Genomic DNA, 22,291 nt, shown 5'->3' with positions numbered 1-22,291 from the left:
GGAGAAGGCAATGGCACCCCACTCCAGTACTCTAGCTTGGAAAATCCCATGGACGGAGGAGCCTGGTAGGCTGCAGTCCATGGGGTCGCTAGGAGTCAGACACGACTGAGCTATTTCACTTTGACTTTTCACTTTCATGCATTGGAGGAGGAAATGGCAACCCACTCCAGTGTTCTTGCCTGGAGAATCCCAGGGACGGGGGAGCCTGGTGGGCTGCCATCTATGGGGTCACACAGAGTTGAACACAACTGAAGCAACTTAGCAGCAGCAGCGGCAGCAACATTCGGTGTCACCCACACCCACTGCTCTCACCACCCTATCATACTCCATGTAAGTCCATTCGTTCCCCCTGCTCCTTTTTTCTTTCAAAACATGAGTTAACTTCAAGTTCCGTGGTCACCTAGGTGACTGCTGCCTGCCAGTCAGGCTCTTCAGCCCAGAACTTGCTCTTGACGCAGCTATGTTGCCTGACCCCTTGATCATACGTCATCACTAAATCGGTGACATCCCCCCAACCCAGGTGTCTTCCCTCTGTAGTTCCTATCAGGAAACAGCATCATCATCAGTCAGCTGAGGGACCTGGGGCACTTGTGCCCTTCACATCTCATACAGTCAGCAAGCTCTAGTCCATTTCCTGCTCTCTGTCCAGGTGCCGCCCTTTCTCTGACACTCCCATCACTTACTACTTCTAAGGGGCATCCCTCCCTTGATGAGCAAGCTACTCTGTCCTCCCTTCAACCCATTAGAGCCAGAGGGGATTTCCTAAAACAAAGTCTGAGCAGAACACCCCTCTGCTTAAAATCCGCACACTCCTCAGCCTGTTTAGTTCACAAGCTACTTAAGAGTCAGGCTGGCCCCTTGTCCCCTCCTCCAGCCTTGTCCCCTGCTAGCCATGTGCACCTTTGACCCTTGCCACACCACACTGGGTGCTGGCACCTGTGGCTCTGGGTTTTCAGATTATTCTATTTGCCTTTTTTCCGTTGCTAATGCCTTCTTGTGCTAGAAGACCCATACCCAACTCAGCTGTTTCAAAAAGCTTTATTTGAATGTCCGTTTCTTCCACGGACCACCTTGTATTTCTCCAGGTAACTGCTGTCATTCAGCTATTTAGTTTTCCTGCTTTTAAAAGCTGGTGCAGAGTAAGCGCATAGAAGAATGTTCCTCTGATGAATAAATCCTACCCGGAACCTTTACTATGTGCTTCTGATAACCCCAGGGCTTCCCTGGTGGCTCAGAGGTAAAGCCTCTGCCTGCAATGTGGGAGACCCAGATCCCTGGGTCAGGAAGATACCCTGGAGAAGGAAATGGCAACCCACTCCAGTACTCTTGCCTGGAAAATTCTGTGGGCTATAATCCATGGGTCGCAAAGAGCTGGACACGACTGAGCGACTTCACTTTCACTTTCTGATAACCCCACACTTTTGTGAATGGGGGAAGTGAGGGGTCACTTCATGAGCCTGTTGCATCAAGTCGAATCTCTCTAACCTCAGAATGTCCTTCAATTCTTGTCCCAAACTTGAAAGAACGGAGGCAAGAGAACAGGAGCAGGAGGAAAAGAGCTGTCTCTCCCGGCTGAGGTGAAAGGTGGTTTGGGACCGGCCCAGAGCCCCAGCCTTTCAGCTCGGGAGTCACAAAAAGGGCGGAAACAGTTTCTATAGCGACGCGAGCAGGGTGTGGCCCTCCACCGGCACCAGCGGTTATGGGTCCCAGCCGGCAGCGCCCGCAGTCTGCGCAGGCCCGATGCAGCTCCTCCCGCCTCCCACCCACACCGGCACCAAGTAAGGGGCGGGGGTACACGTCGGGGCCATGAGGGTGGAAGCTGGGGCGCGCGAGAGTGACAGGATGCGGGAAAAGAGAAGGGCTGCGGGTCGGAGGAGAAAAAGGCAGGTGTGAATGCGGGGAAAAGGCAAGTACTATTTCAGATTTCGCTCCGAGCCCAGCTGCATCCTCAGAACCCAACATCAGTGTATTTAGGACTCGTTTTATTTTCAAATCATAATATCAAAGTATGACCCCATTATCACCTTGATGACAAAGTACTCAAATGATAGGCATGTCTCTGAGAAGCATGGATCATCATTGCTGAATACAGTACCTATACATAACCCTTCTCTGACATGTATTCCCCCCCCCCACTTTTTTTCTTACTTTTTATTTTATATTGGGGGCTTCCCTGGTAGTTCAACTGGTAAAGAATCTGCCTGCAATGCAAGAGACCCCAGTTTGATTCCTGGGGTTGGGAAGATCCCCTGGAGAAGGGGTAGGCTACCCACTCCAGTATTCCTGGGCTTCCCTGGTGGCTCAGTTGGTGAAGAATCCACCTGCAGTGTGGGAGACCTGGGTATGGCCAGTTAACAAACAATGCTATGGTAGTTCCAGGTGAACAGGGAAGGGACCCAGCCATACATACACATGTAGCCATTCTCCCCCAACTCCCCTCCCATCCAGGCTGCCACATAACATTGAGCAGAGTTCCATGTGCTATACAGTAGATCCTTGTTGGTTATCCATTTTAAATTTAGCCATGTGTACCTCTGACATGTATTTCTTAAGCTAAAAACCTTAAATGTGCCCTATTTTAATTGCTTCCTTATAGAGTTACTAACTTTTGTATAATGCTCTTTGAAAGTCTCACTAACTGCTCTTAAAAGTTTTGGATGTGAGGAGAGTAGAATTTTTATTCCCATTTTCTTATTGAGAAAAGCTAAGTGACTTGCCCAAGGCCTCCTGATTATCAACTGCTTTCTTCTGACTGGTGCTTCTCCCCTTGGCCAGGTGTGTAGATTTATCAATCTGTACCCCCACAGCCTTAAGCAATATGTTATACTTTTCCATTAAGATAATGTTGCATCACTGGCTTGGACTGAGTGCAGGATGGGGAGAGGTGGGTTTTAGAGAACTCATAAGACCTACTGGACATGCTTCCAGCCCTGACCCCAACACCTTGGGGCCCAGAGCTTTCTTCTCCCTTTCTTTTTTTAAAAAATTTCATTGGCGTATAGTTGCTTTACAATGTTGTATTACTTTCTGCTGTTCAGCAAAGTGAGTCAGCTACATGTATACATATATTCCCTCTTCCTTGGATTTCCTTCCAATTTAGGTCACTACAGAGCACTGAGTAGGTCCCTGTGCTATACAGTAGGTTCTCATTTGTTATCTATTAGTATCTATAGTGTATACGTGTCAATCCCAACCTTCAAATTCATCCCACCCTTCTATTCTCCCTTGGTATCCATATGTTTGTTCTCTACATCTGTATCTCTATTTCTGCTTTGCAGTTAGGTTCATCTGTACCATTTTTCTCAATTCCACATATATGTTAATATACAATACTTGTTTTTCTCTTTCTGACTTACTTCACTGTGTGACAGTCTCTAGGTCCACTCATGTTTCTGCAGATGGCATTCCTTTTCATGGCCGAGTAATATTCCACCTTCTATATGTGCCACATCTTCTTTATCTGTCCATCTGTTGGTGGACATTTAGGTTGGTTCCATGTCTTGGCTATTGTAAATAGCACTGCAGTGAGCGAACATTGGGGCATCTATCTTGGAATTATGGTTTTCAATAGGCAAATGCCCAGGAGTGGGATTGCTGGATCATATGGTAGTTCTGTTCTTATTTTTTTAAGGAACCTCCACACTGTTCTCCATAGTGGCTACATCAACTTACATTCCCCTCAAGAGTGTAGGAGGGTTCCCTTTTCTTCACACCCTTTCCAGCCTTTATTGTTTGTAGATTTTTGATGATGGCCATTCTGACCAGGGTGAGGTGATATCTCATTTTAGTTTTGATTTGCATTTCTCTAATAATTAGCAGTGTTGAGCATTTTTTCATGTGTCTCTTGGCCATCTATATCTCTTATTTTGGAAAAAATGTCTATTTAGGTCTTCCACTCATTTTTGACTGGGTGCTTTGTTTATTTGATATTGAGCTGTGTGAGCTGTTCCCTTTCTTGTCTTCACCGCACATCTCATCTGACTTGGTCATAAAGAGTGGGTCCACGACCCCACAGCTCATGTCCAGGGATCTCTGGCTGATAACCACCTCTTCTGAGCAGCCCACATGCCTGCCGTCCATTCCAAGCCACACTGTCCTATTAGGGGACACCTGCCACTCGGGGGTGATTCCCAGGCTTAGCAAAGTTTTTTCTTAGAAGGAGATGAACAGTGCAAAATTCGGGATTTTTTTTTAAGTCTGTAGTTACCTTGTGCTATTGGAAATGTTCCATCAGCCAATTCAGGGCTTAAGTAACCTACGGCCCCTCTGACCTGTTTTGGATGATTGATGATCAACAGTGTTATTAACTCAGGTTTCACTATTCAGGCTTAAATGGAGACTTGGCGAAAGTGTGAGGCTATTTAAACAGGAAATTCAGACTACAAAAGAACAGTGGAAGTGTCCTCAGTCACCGGTCTTGCTTGAGGGATTTAATTGTCTACATGTAGGTACATAAAATCTAGGCGTTCTAAGGAATTCTCCAAACATGGACTCTGCCAAGTTGGTTCTGAGACTTAAGTCTGTTAGTTCCCTTCTCTGTTTGGACCTTATCAAAGAGAATGATGATACATGTGAAGGGATTCTGGTATGCCAGCCACTTTCCAAGTGCTATTGTTGTCAGCACCTGAACTGTAATGCACACTTCTCAGCGTGTGGAGAACCAGTGCTGACCACAGACCCAGCATGAATGTGTTGTAACAGCTGAAAAAACCAATACTGGTTTTGTCTGCTTTAATTGAACATCAGTGACCATGTTGATACATGGCAGAAACCAGCACAGTATTGTAAAATGATTATCCCCCAATTAAAAAGAAAAATGAAAAAATCAGTGACCAGGTAAGGGATGCAAAATTCTGGCTGCCTAACAGAGTGTTGATTAGAAGAGAATATTAATTCCAGCAAGCTGTAGGCTTTTTAAGGGAGGTCATTGTTAGTCCAGGCTTTCTCCATCCTGCCTGGATACTCTATCAAATGAGGAGGGATTTGATATAAAAGCAGAGGCCTGAAGATGAGCAGGTGCTGGGAAAGCAAAAAGCCACTGTTTTGAATATTTAAGAGCTCTTGAGTAGAAGAGGGGGTGAGTGTGCTCTTTGTAGCTCTGCAGAGGAGAACAGATGTCAGCAGAGAAGAATACGTGTCAGCAGAGGAGAACAGGTGTCAGCAGAGAACAGGTGTCAGTGGAGGAGAACAGATGTCAGTGGAAGAGAAGAGGTGTCAGCAGAGGAGAACAGATATCAGTGGAGGAGAACATGTGCCAGCAGAGGAGAACAGGTATCAGTGGAGGAGAACAAGTGTCAGTGGAGGAGAACAGATGTCAGTGGAGGAGAACAGGTTTCAGCGGGGGAGAACAGGTGTCAGCAGGGAATAGGTGTCAATGGAAGAGAACAGATGTCAGCAGAGAACAGATGTCAGTGGAGGAGAACAGGTGTCAGCAGAGAACAGATGTCAGTGGAAGAGAACAGGTATCAGTGGAGGAGACCAAGTATCAGTGGAGGAGAACAGGTGTCAGCAGAGAATAGGTGCCAGCAGAAGAGAACAGGTATCAGCGGAGAACAGGTGTCAGCAGAGAACAGGTGTCAATGGAGGAGAACAGGTGTCAGCAGAGGAGAACAGGTGTCAGTGGAGGAGAACAGGTGTCAGCAGAGAACAGGTGTCAGCAGAGAACAGGTGTCAGTGGAGGAGAACAGGTGTCAGCAGAGAACAGGTGTCAGCAGAGAACAGGTGTCAGTGGAGGAGAACAGGTGTCAGCAGAGAACAGGTGTCAGCAGAGGAGAACAGGTGTCAGCAGAGAACAGGTGGCAGTGGAGGAGAACAGATAACAGCGGAGGAGAACAGGTATTAGCAGAGAAGAACAGATGTCAGTGGAGGAGAACAGGTGTCAGCGGAGGAGAACAGATATCAGTGGAAGAGAAGAGGTGTCAGCAGAGGAGAACAGATATCAGTGGAGGAGAACAGGTGTCAGTGGAGGAGAACAGGTGTCAGCAGAGAACAGTGTAAGCAGAGAACAGGTGTCAGTGGAGGAGAACAGGTGTCAACAGAGAACACATTTCAGCGGAGGAGAACAGGTGTCAACAGAGAACAGGTGTCAGCGGAGGAGAACAGGTGTCAACGGAGGAGAACAGGTGTCAGCAGAGAACAGATGTCAGTGGAGGAGAGCAGGTGTCAGCAGAGAACAGGTGTCAGCAGATACCAGGTATCAGTGGAGGAGAACAGGTGTCAGCAGAGAATAGGTGCCAGCAGAAGAGAACAGGTATCAGTCGAGAACAGATATCAGTGGAGAACAGGTGTCAGCAGAGAACAGATGTCAGTGGAGGAGAGCAGGTGTCAGCAGAGAACAGGTGTCAGTGGAGGAGAGCAGGTGTCAGCAGATACCAGGTATCAGTGGAGGAGAACAGGTGTCAGCAGAGAATAGGTGCCAGCAGAAGAGAACAGGTATCAGTCAAGAACAGATATCAGCAGAGAACAGATGTCAGCAGAGAACAGGTGTCAGCGGAGGAGAACAGGTGTCAGCAGAGAACAGGTGTCAGTGGAGGAGAGCAGGTGTCAGCAGATACCAGGTATCAGTGGAGGAGAACAGGTGTCAGCAGAGAATAGGTGCCAGCAGAAGAGAACAGGTATCAGTCGAGAACAGATATCAGCAGAGAACAGATGTCAGCAGAGAACAGGTGTCAGCGGAGGAGAACAGGTGTCAGCAGAGAACAGGTGTCAGTGGAGGAGAACAGGTGTCAGCAGAGAACAGGTGTCAGCAGAGGAGAACAGGTATCAGCAGAGGAGAACAGGTGTCAGTGGAGAACAGGTATCAGCAGAGGAGAACAGGTGTCAGTGGAGGGGAACTGTGTCAGCAGAGAACAGATGTCAGTGGAGGAGAACAGGTATCAGCAGAGGGGAACAGGTGTCAGCAGAGAATATGTGTCAGCGGAGGAGAAAAGGTGTCATCCAGAGAACAGGTGTCAGAGAAGAACAGGTGTCAGCAGAGGAGAACAGGTGTCAGCAGAGGGGAACAGCTGTCAGCAGAGAACAGGTGTCAGCGGAGGACAACAGGTGTCAGCAGAGGAGAACAGCTGTCAGCAGGGAACAGATATCTGCAGAGGAGAACAGGTGTCAGTGGAGGATGCTGTTCAAGATCATTTTCTCCAATCGACATTGATGGAAGTCCAACCATGTGAAGGTTAACAGCTGGATGTGAAATGGGTTGCCTGGGAAAACAGTGAGTTCTGTTCCAGAAATATTCAAGCAGAGATGAGTGGTTACTTGGAATCCTCTTGAGAAGGTTATTCACACCAGCGGTGGGATGAGGGGGAGGAAATAGTTTCTAAAAATTCTTCCAGCTCTTAAGCATCTGTGAATCTGTGGACCATGGAAAGTATCAGGGAGAATTGCATAGAAGCTGAGGAGTTCTCTTTGGCAGAAAAAGTGTGTTAAATACACCATCTCCTGTTTACAGAACTATAAAGGGAGTCCCTGCAAGTTGTATCTTGCCACAATCTCTGCCCTGAATGTGGTCCCTGGGCATAAGGATCTACTGCAGTAGAAATCCTGAAGTTACAACAGATGAATCTCAAAAGATGTATTTCCTTTCTGGGCTTTGAAGTTCGGTCTAGATAGATAATGACTTCCCTGGTGGCTCAGTGGTAAACACCCTGCCTGCTAATGCAGGAGACACGGGTTTGATCCCTGGGTCAGGAAGATCCCCTGGAGAAGGGAATGGCAACCCACTCTAGTATTCTTGCCTGGGAAATTCCATGGACAGAGCAGCCTGGTGGGGTTGGAAAGAGTTGGACAGGACTGAGTGACTAACACTTCTACTTTCATACATAGAGGAAACATTATGTGTAAGATTGTTATGCTTAAAATAATGCAGTGCCACTGTTTACAGTCTGTCTTGCCCACCAGGTTCTGAACTCTTTAAAACACGGATTCTGGTTTATTATATGTGATTCTTCTATGCTTGGCACAGTATCTGGCACACGGCGATCTGAACATTTCAGATAAATTAACCTAAGCTGTTTTAGATGTCTTTCCTTTCAGCAAATTCGTACCAAGACATTTCAAATGCAAGCTGCTGTCCTTGTCCGCATGATAAATATAAAACATAAAATAAAATACCAGTTCATCATTCATGTCCCCAGGAGATTGACAAGATACAAACAGACACATATAAATGGCAACCCACTCCAGTGTTCTTGCCTGGAAAATCCAATGGACAGAGGAGCCTGGCGGGCTATGGTTCATAAGAACGGAAAGTCAGACACGACTGAATCGACTTAACACTAGCACTAACACATGATAATTAACACTAACGCTGTTGACCAAGTGACAAAATGATCTCTTATAGACAAAAGTGTTGAAATCCAGAGGAAGGAGATAGTAATGGGCTGTAGAAGCAGGAAAACTCTGACCCATGAAAAATAATAGGAACTTAAAATCTCAGTTCTCAAAGCAGTATTCCTCTGAATAACTTCACAATCGTGATGCTGTCACCACTTATGAGCGTGTCCCCAAGAGCTTATTCCCTGGTGGCTCAGATGGTAAAGAAACTGCCTGCAATGTGGGAGACCCAGGTTCAATCTCTGGGTTGGGAAGATCCCCTGGACAAGGAAATGGCAACCCACTCCTGGATTCTTGCCTGGAGAACTCCATGGGTAGGGGAGCCGGGTGGGCTGCAGTCCATGGGGTTGCAAAAAATTGGACAACACTTCACTTCAAGAACTTATGGCTGGAGTGATTTGTAGAAGCTGTGATAACATTTGCTTTGGTGCCTGATCTGCTCCTATTTTGTGGATTCTTAACTCCCTTGGCTCTTGCTAGAGTGAAGGGCTGAAAAGGGGGCTTCCAAGAGATGGAGTGGAGTCTCAGTGGAGGTCTGATGACATGACAGGAGACTGATGGTGGCATGAGAACTCTCTAAGACTCCATCATCCATTTCCTCAAGTCACCACTTTAGCTAGAGTCCATAAACTTATGGGAGTTAGTTTTTCATCTTGCCGTGAGTTAATTATTCAGGGAATTGTGCTCAGAAGGAAGAAGGTGCAAATGTGACCCAGTGAAATGCAGAAGAAGCGTGGATCACTTAAGCTACTAAGTGACCATGAATAGGTCCATATTTTAGGGGGAAAGATGCTGGCGGCAGGAGAATGGTTTACTCTGCAGTCAGCAGACAGAGGTGGGGCTTTTTGCTTGATGTCCTGAGCTGCTAACCTCCATCCTAGCTCCTTGTCCTGCCTTGGCTCTGTTCTCCTTCTGCCATAAGCATGTAAAGACCGATACCCAGTGTCCATGTAGGCCACCAGAAGGGAGACAAGAGGAGCAGTGGTGCCTCAGCCATAATTAGACCTGCCACCTTCTCTTCTCCGAGGCTGCCCAGCATTCTTCCCATCCCGGGGGTGGGGACCATTACTTATACAGTCAGTCCCCTACATGCAAACCAGTTGCCTTCCGAGAGCATGTTCGCTAAGTCCAACCTATTTGTAAGTCCAGCAAAGTGAGCCTAGGCACCAACTAACACAATCGACTGTATAGTGCTACACTGCAATAGCTTTATGATATTTTCGTACAGATAACACATAAAAGACAAAAAATAAACGGAACATTTCTAAGCTTATAGTACAGTGCCTTCAAACATATAATAGGACAGCTGGCACACAGGAACAGCTGGCACACTGGCTGGCATCGAGTGACCAGGCGAGAAGAGTTACTGACTGGAGGAGGGAGAGGAGAGGGGAGGTGGTGGAGCTGAAGGATGGTCAACAACAGGAGATGGAGGGCAAGCTGCCGGTTCACTCACGCCTGATGTTGACAGCACGGCTTCTGGTTCCTTGCCGGATTCAATTCTATCGCCCCTCTTGGAGAAACGATGCAGTGACATCTGGGAAGTAGCTCTTTTTTGCTCATCATAGGTGATGCGGTAGCACTGGACTTGGTTCTGAACGGCTGCTGCAGCCTTTGTGCACTGTTCGACAGGCAGGTCCTAAGCCCCCCAAAACTAACAGTGCCTCCTGAAATAAAGAAATTCCCCTTGTCCTCTTCTGCGTCGTGTGTCTCTTCTTCAGTTTGTTCATCTTCCTCTTGTCTACATTTGTCCTTTCTCTGGGCCTCCAATTCCATCAGGTCTTCATTAGTAAGGTTCTCATGTTGTACAGCAATAGTCCTATAAGGTAAAGTCCACAGAAGCACACCCAGCTCTAGAGGACGCATGCACGTGACGATGGACGCCAGACACGTGAACTCACTTCCGTGACTGGACGTGTGAACACACGCTTGCATCTTTGAAAATTCGCAACTTGAAGGTTCCTGTGTAGGGGACTTGCTGTGTTTTACTTCTAATGCCAGTTTACCTTTTCATCTCCTTCTGCAGGACTGAAATGGATGCTAAAAAGCCAAGGAAAGGCAGTTTGACATCCTTCCCGATGTTGAAAGCAACAAAGAAACAAAATCTCGCCTCTGTGAAGGTAAGGACCCTTGCATTTCATTTGGGAGAAGACAGGTTTTGTTGTGAAGTTTTGGGGACTCAGGACCCAGTGGGACTGTTGTGCCCTTAGCATATCTGGTGACAGGGGGAGGGGAAGGGGCAGAGCCAGGTCTGGGTGGGCCAGATGGAAAACAAGCTGGATGGCCAGGGTATGGTTTCTTGAACTTGAGGACTTCAAGATAATAATCTAACAGGTGACCTGTGTGTGAGGAATCCTGGGTTAATGTCGCTTCTGCAGCACCTTTTATTCTGCTCTGAATGTTGTTTACTCACTAAGTCGTGTCCAATTCTTTGCAACCCCATGGACTTCCGCCCTGCCCCGTTTATCTGGGCTCAATCCTGGAAGTGTCCTGGTTTCGATCAAATAGCCAAGAACATTTTCAGAAAAGGTCTGTTTCTCTTTTTCCCAGCATGGTCATGCTGTTTTTTTGTTTCACTCTGCCTCGAAAACTAGCAAAATGCCACGGCACTAATATTGTGATGCGGTGACACTGTGACTGCCCTCTGTAAGGTCAACTTCTAAATCAGGTGTATTTTCTAATCTAATGCCTCTAGTATGGATTTTATCACTTACTCACAAGGTCATATTGTCTGGGATCTTTGTTCTGAAAAATTTGCAGCAGACTTTATCCCAGAGCATTCTGGTTTGACTTCCTGAACCCTGCCTGCATCACTGAGGGGGAGGAGCGAGTCCAGCAGCTACCCAAGGCCTAGTGAAGACTCTCCTCTATAGGCCATCACTACCTCCTTCTTACTTTTAGGCCACCTCCTCCAAGCAGTTTTCCAGATTTAACCCTGGCCTTCCCACCTTGGGATTATACTTCGTAAAATTGTACCCTAATGGAAAATCCATTGTTCCCCATCCCTACCCCTGCTATTATCATGTACAACAAAAAACATCTTGCAGTGTATACATTTGCAAAAGATTTATGAATACCGAAAGCATCTCCTTTGATAAAACAAAAATTAATATAACATATTTGAAATAGTAAATCTACAGCAAATATGACAATATAAGAAAGGTAACAATCTGTTCACATTTTAAAATATGCAAACAGAATGATCTTGGTTGTGATTTTACTTTGGCAAAATTGTTGTGAGTTTTGCGGTTTACATTTTGTGTTTTAGCTGCTTGAGTACTTAGCTTGTTGAGTGTTTAGGTAGCTCCCACAGAAATCTTAGTGGCCAGTACTGTCATTGTCTCCATTTACAGATGGAGAAACTAAGATTCAGGTGAAGTTAACTGGTTCACGGCCATAAACAAGTGAGTGGAGGATAAAATTCAAACCTATATTCTTAACAAGTCTATCCCATGCCTCTTTGATGAGCAATGGCAACTCTGTTATATGTTTCTTCACATATTTATTTAAATTAATTTTAAGGAAAGAAAATTCTGCAGTTACAGTCAAAAAATAACATAAAAAATCACATTCAAGATAAATTCACGTATGTTGTCATTTGTTAACTCACAAATTGACAGCATCATTTAAAAATACTATTTAAATTTATACCTTATGACGGTAGCCTAACAACTGATGCAAACAAGTCTTGAAAAGATTTACATATTTAAATAAACTAATAATAATTTATATTTATTTCAATATTATGATATTTAATATTATGTTCTAAAGGTAGCATTATAATAATTTAATATGTAAGTATTTTTAAATGTGGATCTTGATAATATTTCAGTCAAGAAAGTTTTTTAAAATGTGGCTTTTAAAATTGATTTCAGACAATGTGGAGGGGGGAGGGATAAATCAGAAGCTTGGGATTACTTACAGACACTACTGTATATAAGATAGATAACCAAAAAGGACCTACTGTATAGCACAGGGAACTCTACTCAATATTCTGTGATAACTTATATGAGAAAAAAATGTATATAAAAAGAAACTGAAAAAGAATGAATATATGTATATGTATAAATGTAAGTTTACATATAGTATGTAATATATGTATAACTGAATCACTTTGCTGTACACCTGAAACTAACACACTGTAAATCAACTATAATCCAATAATTTTTTTTAGGAAATTGATTTTGGCTGTCTTTGAGACATGGGTGATGCTCTAGATAGTAATCAGTTCAGTCGCTGAGTTGTGTCTGACTCTTTGTGATCCCATGGACTGCAGCACGCCAGGCCTGCCTGTCCATTACCAACTCTTGGAGTTTACTTAAACTCATGTCCATTCCTTTCAAATAAACAAGCTCACAGCCACTGCTGGGACTGGAGCAGGTTCGGAACTCTGGGCTCTCAGGTGGGGCCGTCCCAGGGGACTTACCTGGGCGAGGCATGGGCAAGGGAGCTCTGCTAACTTCAATTTCCCAGACAATTGATTGGGTGCCACAGAGTATCTCAGTGCATGTGCTGAGCCTTGGAGAGTAGGCACCCTTTCTGCTACTTCTCTTCTGCCCTTGGGCTGTCCCTGTGGCTCAGTGGTAAAGTATCCACCTGCAATGCAGGGGCCGCAGGAGATGCGAGTTCCATCCCTGGGTCAGGAAGATCCCCTGGAGGAGGGCATGGCATCCCACTCCAGTATTCTTGCCTAGAAAACCCCATGGACATAGGACCCTGATGGGCTACAGCCCATGGGGTCACAGAGTCGGACATGACTAAGTGACTAACACTTTCACTTTCACCATTATTTATGGAGTGAACTGATTTTTTTTATGGGGTGAACTTTGAATATAACCATAAGGAGCCAATCTAGAATTGATGGTTCCATGAAACATCAGCACACCACACAATATAATATCTGTGTTTGGGTGGACTTGGGGTTCTGAAGTACAGTGCTTACCTGCTGTTTCCCACTTTTCTCCTAGAACCCTACTCTTGCTCCTGAGATCTACTTAGTAAGTACCAGTTGTTTTGTTCCGCATTCCCAGGGTGCTCTCAATTTGGGGAGAGAGGAGGACAAAGATTGGAGTTTACTCTCCACTGCTGTGACCAGGACGTTGGGGCAAGCAGGCATGGGGGCATGTCTCTGAGTACTGGAATTAATCAGAGCAAGTAGATAACTCCTGTTGAATACTTCTTCAGGCCATGAAAATTAGCGTTCATCTGCTTGATATTGGAGGTGGGATGAGTTGATGTTAGAAATACAGCCCCAACCCCATATGTGTTTCTATATTTGCTCTTCTCAAGTACATTGAGTGAGTCGGCACCCGCATTTTACAGAGGAGGAAACTGAGAACTAAAGAGATTAAGCAAGTTACTTAATAAAGTAATTCCGCTAATAAAGGCTGAAGTCAGAATTCAGATTTTATTCTGTAATTCATTCACGCTTTTTTAAAAATGTTTTTTTATTACTAAATGTTGAGTATATATAAACGAATATTTAGGGGTTTCCCTGGTGGTCCAGTGGTTGAAACTTCACCTTCCAATACAGGGGGTGCAGATATGATTCCTTGTCAGACAGCCAAGATCCCACCATGCCTTGTGGCTCAAAAAACAAAACAAAACATAAAACAGATACAACATGGTAACAGATTCAATAAAGACCTTAAAAATGGCCCACATCAAAAAATCTTTAAAAAATAATAATAAAAAAAGAATTTCTAAGTATATGTGTCAGGTCTAAAGGATAGTGTACAGTAGGCACTCTTGCATGTTTCCAACGCACAGTTTAAGAAAGATGGCCCCTGCGTGTCCTTCCCCATCTTATTTCACCCTGTCCATTGACCCCCCTGAGATAACCACTCTTTTGAGTTTTACATTTATCATTCCATTGCTTTTCTAAAACTCTGATCCATGTATTGTTTAATTTTGCATGCTTTTATATGTCTTGAATCGTACTGCTCAGTTTTCTTTTAAAGCACACTTTGTAGCTCCGTACTAACAAACACTGGACAGCATTTGACTGGTTTCACTTGGATTGATCAGGTCTTCACACTGATTGGTCAGTGCCTGTGCCTGCCCTTTAGATATGTGAATATTGTTCTTGGGAACCTGTTCATGAATCAATTTCACTGCCATATTCAGTGGTACAGGTGTACTGCACTTCCTATCAGTTTTGATGGGTGAGTGTTTTTTTCCTTATGTTTTTGCCATTAAAAACACTGCACGTCTCCTGGTGCATACGTGCAGTGGTTTCTAGAGCGTGAATTTAGGAGGGGTATGCTGGGTACCAGGGTATGTGAATGCCTTGCGTTACCAGATGACACCAATATTTTCTAAAGCATCAGCATGAATGTACCTGGCCTCTTGTAGGATGTACACGTTTCTGCTGGTACACACCCTTTTTATTCCTTGATACAGTGTGGCTTCTTAGTTTGCCAGTTTAGAAGAAATGACAATATTTTCTTCTATTTTAATTTGCATTTTGATGATTATCATGAGATTGAACCTCTCTCTCTTCATGTGTTTATTGGCCATTGGTGTTTCTTCTTCTGTGGAGTGCCTGGCTGTGCCTGATTTTGCTTAAATTTTTCTTTTGTGTTGTCTTTTTCTTACTGATTTGTAGAATATTTATATATAATACATAAAACATGTGAATAAAATAGAAATAAAATATACATATATTTACTTAATACATAAAAACTATTTAAAGTATTTACTAATCCTTTGCCAGTTATCATCAGTTCAGTTGCTCAGTCGTTTCCAACTCTGCAGCCCCATGGGCTACAGCACACCAGGCTTCCCTGTCCGTCACCACCTTCTGGAGCTTGCTCACATTCATGTCCATTGAGTCGGTGATGCCATTCAACCATCTCATCCTCTGCCGTCCCCTTCTCCTCCTGCCCCCAATCCCTCCCAGCATCAGGGGCTTTTCCAATGAGTCAGTTCTTCCATCAGGTGGCCAAAATATTGGAGTTTCAGCTTCAGCATCAGTCCTTCCAATGAATATTTGGGACTGATCTCCTTTAGGATGGACTCGTTTGATCTCCTTGAAGTCCAAGGGACTCTCAAGAGTCTTCTCCAACACCACAGTTCAAAAGCATCAGTTTTTCAGCACTCAGCTTTCTTTATAGTCCAACCCTTACATCCATACATGACTACTGGAAAAACCATAGCTTTGACTAGACGGACCTTTGTTGGCAAAGTAGTATCTCTGCTTTTTAATATGCTGTCTAGGTTGGTCATAACTTTCCTTCCAAGGAGTAAGCGTCTCTTAATTTCATGGCTGCAGTCACCATCTGCAGTGATTTTGGAGCCCCCAAAAATAAAGTCTGACACTGTTTCCACTGTTTCCCCATCTATTTGCCATGAAGTGATGGGACCAGATGCCATGATCTTAGTTTTCTGGATGTTGAGCTTTAAGCCAACTTTTTCACTCTCCTCTTTCACTTTCATCAAGAGGCTCTCAGTTCTTCTTCGCTTTCTGCCATAAGGGTTGTGTCATCTGCCTATCTGAGGTTATTGATATTTCTCCCAGCAATCTTGATTCCAGCTTGTGCTTTATCCAGCCTGGCCTTTCACATAATGTACTCTGCATATAGGTTAAATAAGCAGGGTGACAATATACAGTCTTGACATCCTCCTTTTCCTGTTTGGAACCAGTCTGTTGTTCCATGTCCAGTTCTAACTGTTGCTTCTTGACCTGCATACAGATTTCTCAGGAGGCAGGTAAGGTGGTCTGGTATTCCCATCTCTTTCAGAATTTTCCATAGTTTATTGTGATCCACACAGTCAAAGGCTTTGGCATAGTCAATAAATCAGAAGTAGGTGTTTTTCTGGAACTCTCTTGCTTTTTCGATGATCCAACAGATGTTGGCAATTTGATCTCTGGTACCTCTGCCTCTTCTAAATCCAGTTTTAACGTATGGAAGTTCATGGTTCACGCACTGTTTAAGTCTGGCTTGGAGAATTTTGAGCATTACTTTGCTAGCGTGTGAGATGAGTACAATTGTGCAGTAGTTTGAACAGTTATATGTGCAGCCGATACCTGGAATAGGAAATGGCAACCGACTCCAGTATTCTTTCCTGGAAAGCTCCATGGCCAGAGGAGCCTGGTGGGCTTCAGTCCCTGGGGTCATAAGGAGTCAGTCAGGACTGAACGACTCAGCACAGCACATGGGTACTCAGAAAACACTGTTTACCTTCACCTAGCATAACGACCTCCAAATCCATTCATGTTGCTGCAAGTGGAAAAATTTTATTCTTTTTAAATGGCTGGGTAGTATTCCATGCATATATTTGCCACTTCTTCTTAATCCATTTATCTCTTGATAGGCACTTCAGTTGTTTCCGTGTCTTGGCTATTGTGAGTAATGTTGCTATGAATTCCGGGGTGCATGTATCTTTTTGAATTAGTGTTTTTGTTTTTTGGGATATATACCCAGGAGTGGAATTGCTGGGTCATATGTTAACTCTGTTTTTAGCTTTTTGAGAAGCTTCCCAACTGTTTTCCACATTGGCTGCACCATTTTACCAATAGTGGTATTTTTAAATTATAAAAGAAGCCTGTGTTCATATAAACACACTCCTTTATTTTATTTGGAAAATAAAGGAGTCTCAAAGTTGAGTTTTGGCTGTTGAGTAGGTCTCCTAGAGCTTTGATGAAATAAAAGGAGGTCCTGAAAACTGCCTGATGGCATTCTCCAAGGCCCCATCTTTTTATCTTCCACCCCCTATCCCTCCAGAGGCTTTCTCCAGCCACCTGCCAGGGCCCAGGTCTCAAACAACACAGGAATCCTCTCCAATGCCATGTACCCTTTGAATAAAATCTGTTTTACACTGCGGATTCCTAATCTGGACTCACAGCTCAAGACTGTTAAAGAGACTCCTGTTATATTGGCTCAGAGATCAGTGAGGGGCCACAGAATAATGCATTAAGTTCATAGTCTTAAAGGAAAGTTTCTATTTGTCCTGGTGGATGCAGGCGATCCACACGCTCTTCTTCCTACCTCCTGGGGATGCTGCGGTACAAGGAGGGTTGTCATGGGCGACGGGTGCCTCTTGAGGAAACTGCCAGAGACAAACAAGCAGGAAGTTCATATACTTGTGCAACCTGCCGGTCCTGTGAGTGGGAGCAGCTGTATAGAGATGCCAGTGGTCCTCAGGGTGGTCAGGCCTGGAGCAGCTGGAACCCGGGGTGGACGGCATCTGTGACCTGCTCCGTCTCTTTACCTGGCTTGTCTTGCAAATATCATTTTTTATGTGTGGTGTACTGTGACAAAGATTGAGAAGCCCTGTTCTGAGCAGAGGTTCTGAGTCTTGGTTCTACAAAAAGATGAAGGTTTGCTTTAAGATACACTCCCAGCGGTCACTTGAATGAATCTTATAGACAGATTGGAACTTTGGAGGTTACACCTACCCACTCACCCCCAACTCTGTGCAAATTTCTCACAAATGCTCACCAGGTGGACTCTGTCCTTCCAGTGATGGGGCGCTCACTAGCTCATGAGCTCTAGACTTTAGAAAATCCTTCCTTTTATTATCCCAGAAACTACTTCCCTCTATATTCCACACATTGACCTGACTCTGTCCTGTAGATCACATGTAATAAGCTTTTATTGTGTCCTAAGTAACAGTCTCAGGGAAAAAGCAAGAGAGTTCCAGAAAAACATCTATTTCTGCTTTATTGATTATGCCAAAGCCTTTGACTGTGTGGATCACAATAAACTGTGGAAAATTCTGAAAGAGATGGGAATTTCTTACCTTACCTTACCTGCCTCCTGAGAAATCTGTATGCAGGTCAAGAAGCAACAGTTAGAACTGGACATGGAACAACAGACTGGTTCCAAATAGGAAAAGGAGTACGTCAAGGCTGTATATTATCGCCCTGCTTATTTAACTTATATGCAGAGTGCAGCATGAGAAACGCTGGGCTGGAAGAAACACAAGCTGGAATCAAGATTGCTGGGAGAAATATCAATAACCTCAGATATGCAGATGATACCACCCTTATGGCAGAAAGTGAAGAGGAACTAAAAGGCCTCTTGATGAAAGTGAAAGAGGAGAGTCAAAAAGTTGGCTTAAAGCTCAACATTCAGAAAACGAAGATCATGGCATCCAGTCCCATCACTTCATGGGAAATAGATGGGGAAACAGAGGAAACAGTGTCAGACTTTATTTTTGGGGGCTCCAAAATCACTGCAGATGATGACTGCAGCCATGAAATTAAAAGATGCTTACTCCTTGGAAGGAAAGTTATGTCCAACCAAGATAGCATATTCAAAAGCAGAGACATCACTTTGCCAACAAAGGTTCGTCTAGTCAAGGCTATGGTTTTTCCTGTGGTCATGTATGGATGTGAGAGTTGGACTGTGAAGACGGCTGAGTGCTGAAGAATTGATGCTTTTGAACTGTGGTGTTGGAGAAGACTCTTGAGAGTCCCTTGGACTGCAAGGAGATCCACCCAGTCCATTCTGAAGGAGATCAGCCCTGGGATTTCTTTGGAGGGAATGATGCTGAAGCTGAAACTCCAGTACTTTGGCCACCTCAAGTGAAGAGTTGACTCATTGGAAAAGACTCTGATGCTGGGAGGGATTGGGGGCAAGAGGAGAAGGGGATGACAGAGGATGAGATGGCTGGATGGCATCACTGACTCGATGGACGTGAGTCTGAGTGAACTCTGGGAGTTGGTGATGGACAGGGAGGCCTGGCGTGCTGCGATTCATGGGGTCACAAAGAGTCGGACACGACTGAGCGACTGAACTGAACTGAACTGAACTGAACTGAAGTAACAGTCCTTCTGATATTGTCGCTCCCCTCAGACATTTTGGGTGTTTTATTTGTCTTTTAATTTGACTTTTTAAAGAGCAGTTTTACATTTTCTGAAAAATTAAGCGGACAGTACAGAGTTCCCCTAAGCCACTCCATACCCCGTGTCTGTTTCCCCTATTATTATCTTATATTCTTATAGTACTAGTCACAACAGGGAGCCAATATTGATATATTATTAACAAAACTCCATCCACACTTGGGGCAGATTTCCTTGTTTTTTTACCTAACATCCTTGGTCTGTTGCAGGATCCCACCCAGGATATCACATTACATTTAGTTCTGTCTCCTTAAGATAATGATCAAGTGTCTTAACTGGGCTATTCAGTGCCGTCCACAGGCCACCCTCTGCTCCAGCTTAACCAGCGTGAGCCGTGAAGACCTTCAGAGCATGCCCAGATACTGTTTTTTTTTCACCCAATGAGCATGTTCCACACCCTCCCTTCCAATAAAGCCTCAGGTCAAGCCACATCCCTTCCAAGGGCCACCCCCTAGATGGACATCTTCCTAGATGGACTGCATTCACAGGGGTCACTTTCTGCTTTGTTGTCACTCACTGCCCATGCTTTTTGTTTGGTATTTAGTTTTGGTTGTGTTTTGTAATGTACTTTAAAAAATAATTTTATTTATTTGTTTTTGTCTGCACTGGGTCTTCACTGCTGCACAGGCTTTTCTCTAGTTTCGGTGGGTGGGCTTCTCCTCGCAGTGGCTTCTCTTGTCGCAGAGCATGGGCTCTAGGTCACTCAGGCTTCAGTAGCTGCAGTTCCCAGGCTCTAGAGGATCAATAGTTGTGATGCTTGGGCTTAGTTGCTCCGAGGCATGTGGGATCTTCTTGGATCAGGGATCGAACTGTGTCTCCTGGGATGGCGAGCAGATTCTTTACCACTGAGCCACCAGGAAAGCCCTTGTAATGTTCTTTTAATTTATCCAGTCTTCTCCCCAGCTAATCCTCAAAGCCAACTTGTCACCATTGTTGATGGCTAATCCCCAGGAAATTATTTGTTGAGAAGTTGGGACTCAGATTTGCAACTGCAGTTTTTGCTCAGATAGCATCATTGTCCATCCAGTTGGCAACCAAATCCTGCATCTGGTACATGTTAGCCCATTAAATTAGCTTTGTCTGAGGCCATGGTCCATGCTTTATGTAGCCCCCTCTTCTTTAGACCATGTGCCTTTTCTAGGAAATCAAGATGAACTGTTCTAAACAGTCCCATCAGGGACTTCCCTGGTGGTCCAATGGTTGAACCCCAAACTCCCAAAGCAGGATGCATTGGGTTCCATCCTTGGTCAGGGAACCAAGATCCTGAATGCTGCACAGTGTGGCAAAAAGATAATAATAATAATAAATTGGGGACTTCTCTGGTGGTCCAGTGGTTAAGACTCTGCACTTCCAATGCAGCAGGCAGAGGTTCAGTCTCCGGATGAGGAACTAAGGTCCCACATGTCGTGCCAAATTTTATTTTTTTAAAGTAGTCCCCATCACGACAAGTCTGTGGAGGGCTTAGCTGTGCTGGATTATATTAAGTTGAAGTATCATACCCAGTTTCTATTTCACTGTGGCCCGGATACCAAGTTTTATGGATGTGGATCTGGCACAGGCTATGTCTCAGTTTTTGGACATCATGAGAAACGTTGGGCTGGAAGAAGCACAAGCTGGAATCAAGATTTCCAGGAGAAATATCAATAACCTCAGATATGCAGGTGACACCACCCTTATGGCAGAAAGTGAAGAAGAACTAAAGAGCCTCTTGATGAAAGTGAAAGTGGAGAGTGAAAAAGTTGGCTTAAAGCTCAACATTCAGAAAACGAAGATCATGGCATCCAGTCCCATCACTTCATGGGAAATAGATGGGGAAACAGAGGAAACAGTGTCAGACTTTATTTTTTGGGGGGCTCCAAAATCACTGCAGATGGTGATTGCAGCCATGAAATTAAAAGAGGCTTACTCCTTGGAAGGAAAGTTATGACCAACCTGGATAGCATATTCAAAAGCAGAGACATTACTTTGCCAACAAAGGTCCGTCTAGTCAAGGCTATGGTTTTTCCAGTGGTCACGTATGGATGTGAGAATTGGACTGTGAAGAAGGCTGAGTGCCGAAGAATTGATGCTTTTGAACTGTGGTGTTGGAGAAGACTCTTGAGAGTCCCTTGGACTGCAAGGAGATCCAACCAGTCCATTCTGAAGGAGATCAGCCCTGGGATTTCTTTGGAAGGAATGATGCTGAAGCTGAAACTCCAGTACTTTGGCCACCTCATGCGAAGAGTTGACTCATTGGAAAAGACTGATGCTGGGAGGGATTAGGGGCAGGAGGAGAAGGGGACAGCAGAGGATGAGGTGGCTGGATGGTATCACCAAGTCGATGGACATGAGTTTGGGTAAACTCCGGGAGTTGGTGATGGACAGGGAAGCCTGGCATGCTGCGATTCATGGGGTTGCAGAGTTGGACATGACTGAGCAACTGAACTGAACTGAACTGAAGAAAGAGCTGGAAACAGAACCCGTGGGCTCAAAGAGCAGAACCTAGATTCAAACTATAATGTGTCTTTGCTAAACTTGAGTCATTTTGGTGCCACCCTCATGCTTTTTGCCATATCTACATAGTCCTCACACTCTCTTTTTCACTTAAATTTTAGTTCTATCCTATATAACAACAACCACCAAATTACAGGTTTAATGTGCTAGTTATAGTTTTTTAAATGAGTATTAAAGTAAATGCATAACCTTTAGGTAACTGTGATCTGTTATGTTGGGCTTCCCTGGTGGCTCAGTGGTAAAAGAATCTGCTTGCCAATGCAGAAGACATGGGTTGAATCCCTGAGTCAGGAAGATCCCCTGAAGAAGGAAATGGCAATCTACTCCAGTGTTTTTGCCTGGGAAATCCCATAGACAGTGGAGCCTTGTGGGCTACAGTTCATGGGGTCACAGGGTCAGACATGACTTAGTAACTAAAAAACCAAAAATTTGTTGTGTCACACACCTGCACTGTGAGCTTACTGCCCTTTAGTGGGCCACGGCTCTGCTATTTGGTCTTTCCCACCCCACCTCTTTCTAGAGGTGAGGTACACTCTGATCAGGTCATTGGTGTCCAGACTGGGCTCCTATATTCTGGTAGGTTCTGCTCAGGTACCTTCAGAGCCACTCTGAGGGGAAAAG

The 22,291-nt window shown here is 44.7% G+C and overlaps 1 protein-coding gene across 2 annotated transcripts in view; it reads left to right on the top strand.

The window, feature by feature from the left end:
- The first annotated feature begins 68 nt into the window (after nucleotides 1-68).
- DYRK4 (dual specificity tyrosine phosphorylation regulated kinase 4) overlaps nucleotides 69-22,291 on the top strand; it is a 48,906-nt gene continuing 26,683 nt past the window's right edge. Inside the window, exons 1-3 of one of the 2 annotated variants that reach the window (XM_070790273.1) lie at nucleotides 69-1,778; nucleotides 10,355-10,448; nucleotides 13,296-13,325. In XM_070790273.1, coding sequence (XP_070646374.1) covers nucleotides 1,741-1,778; nucleotides 10,355-10,448; nucleotides 13,296-13,325 — 162 coding nt within the window. In that variant the 5' untranslated portion in view covers nucleotides 69-1,740. The remainder of the gene's footprint in view (nucleotides 1,779-10,354; nucleotides 10,449-13,295; nucleotides 13,326-22,291) is intronic. The other variant, XM_019961673.2, reaches the window with a different exon arrangement.

The sequence above is a fragment of the Bos indicus genome, chromosome 5 (genome assembly GCF_029378745.1).
Source record: "Bos indicus isolate NIAB-ARS_2022 breed Sahiwal x Tharparkar chromosome 5, NIAB-ARS_B.indTharparkar_mat_pri_1.0, whole genome shotgun sequence".
NCBI lineage: Eukaryota > Metazoa > Chordata > Mammalia > Artiodactyla > Bovidae > Bos > Bos indicus.
The sequence above is the reverse complement of the archived record's forward strand: the minus strand, read 5'-3'. Positions and strand labels throughout refer to the sequence as shown.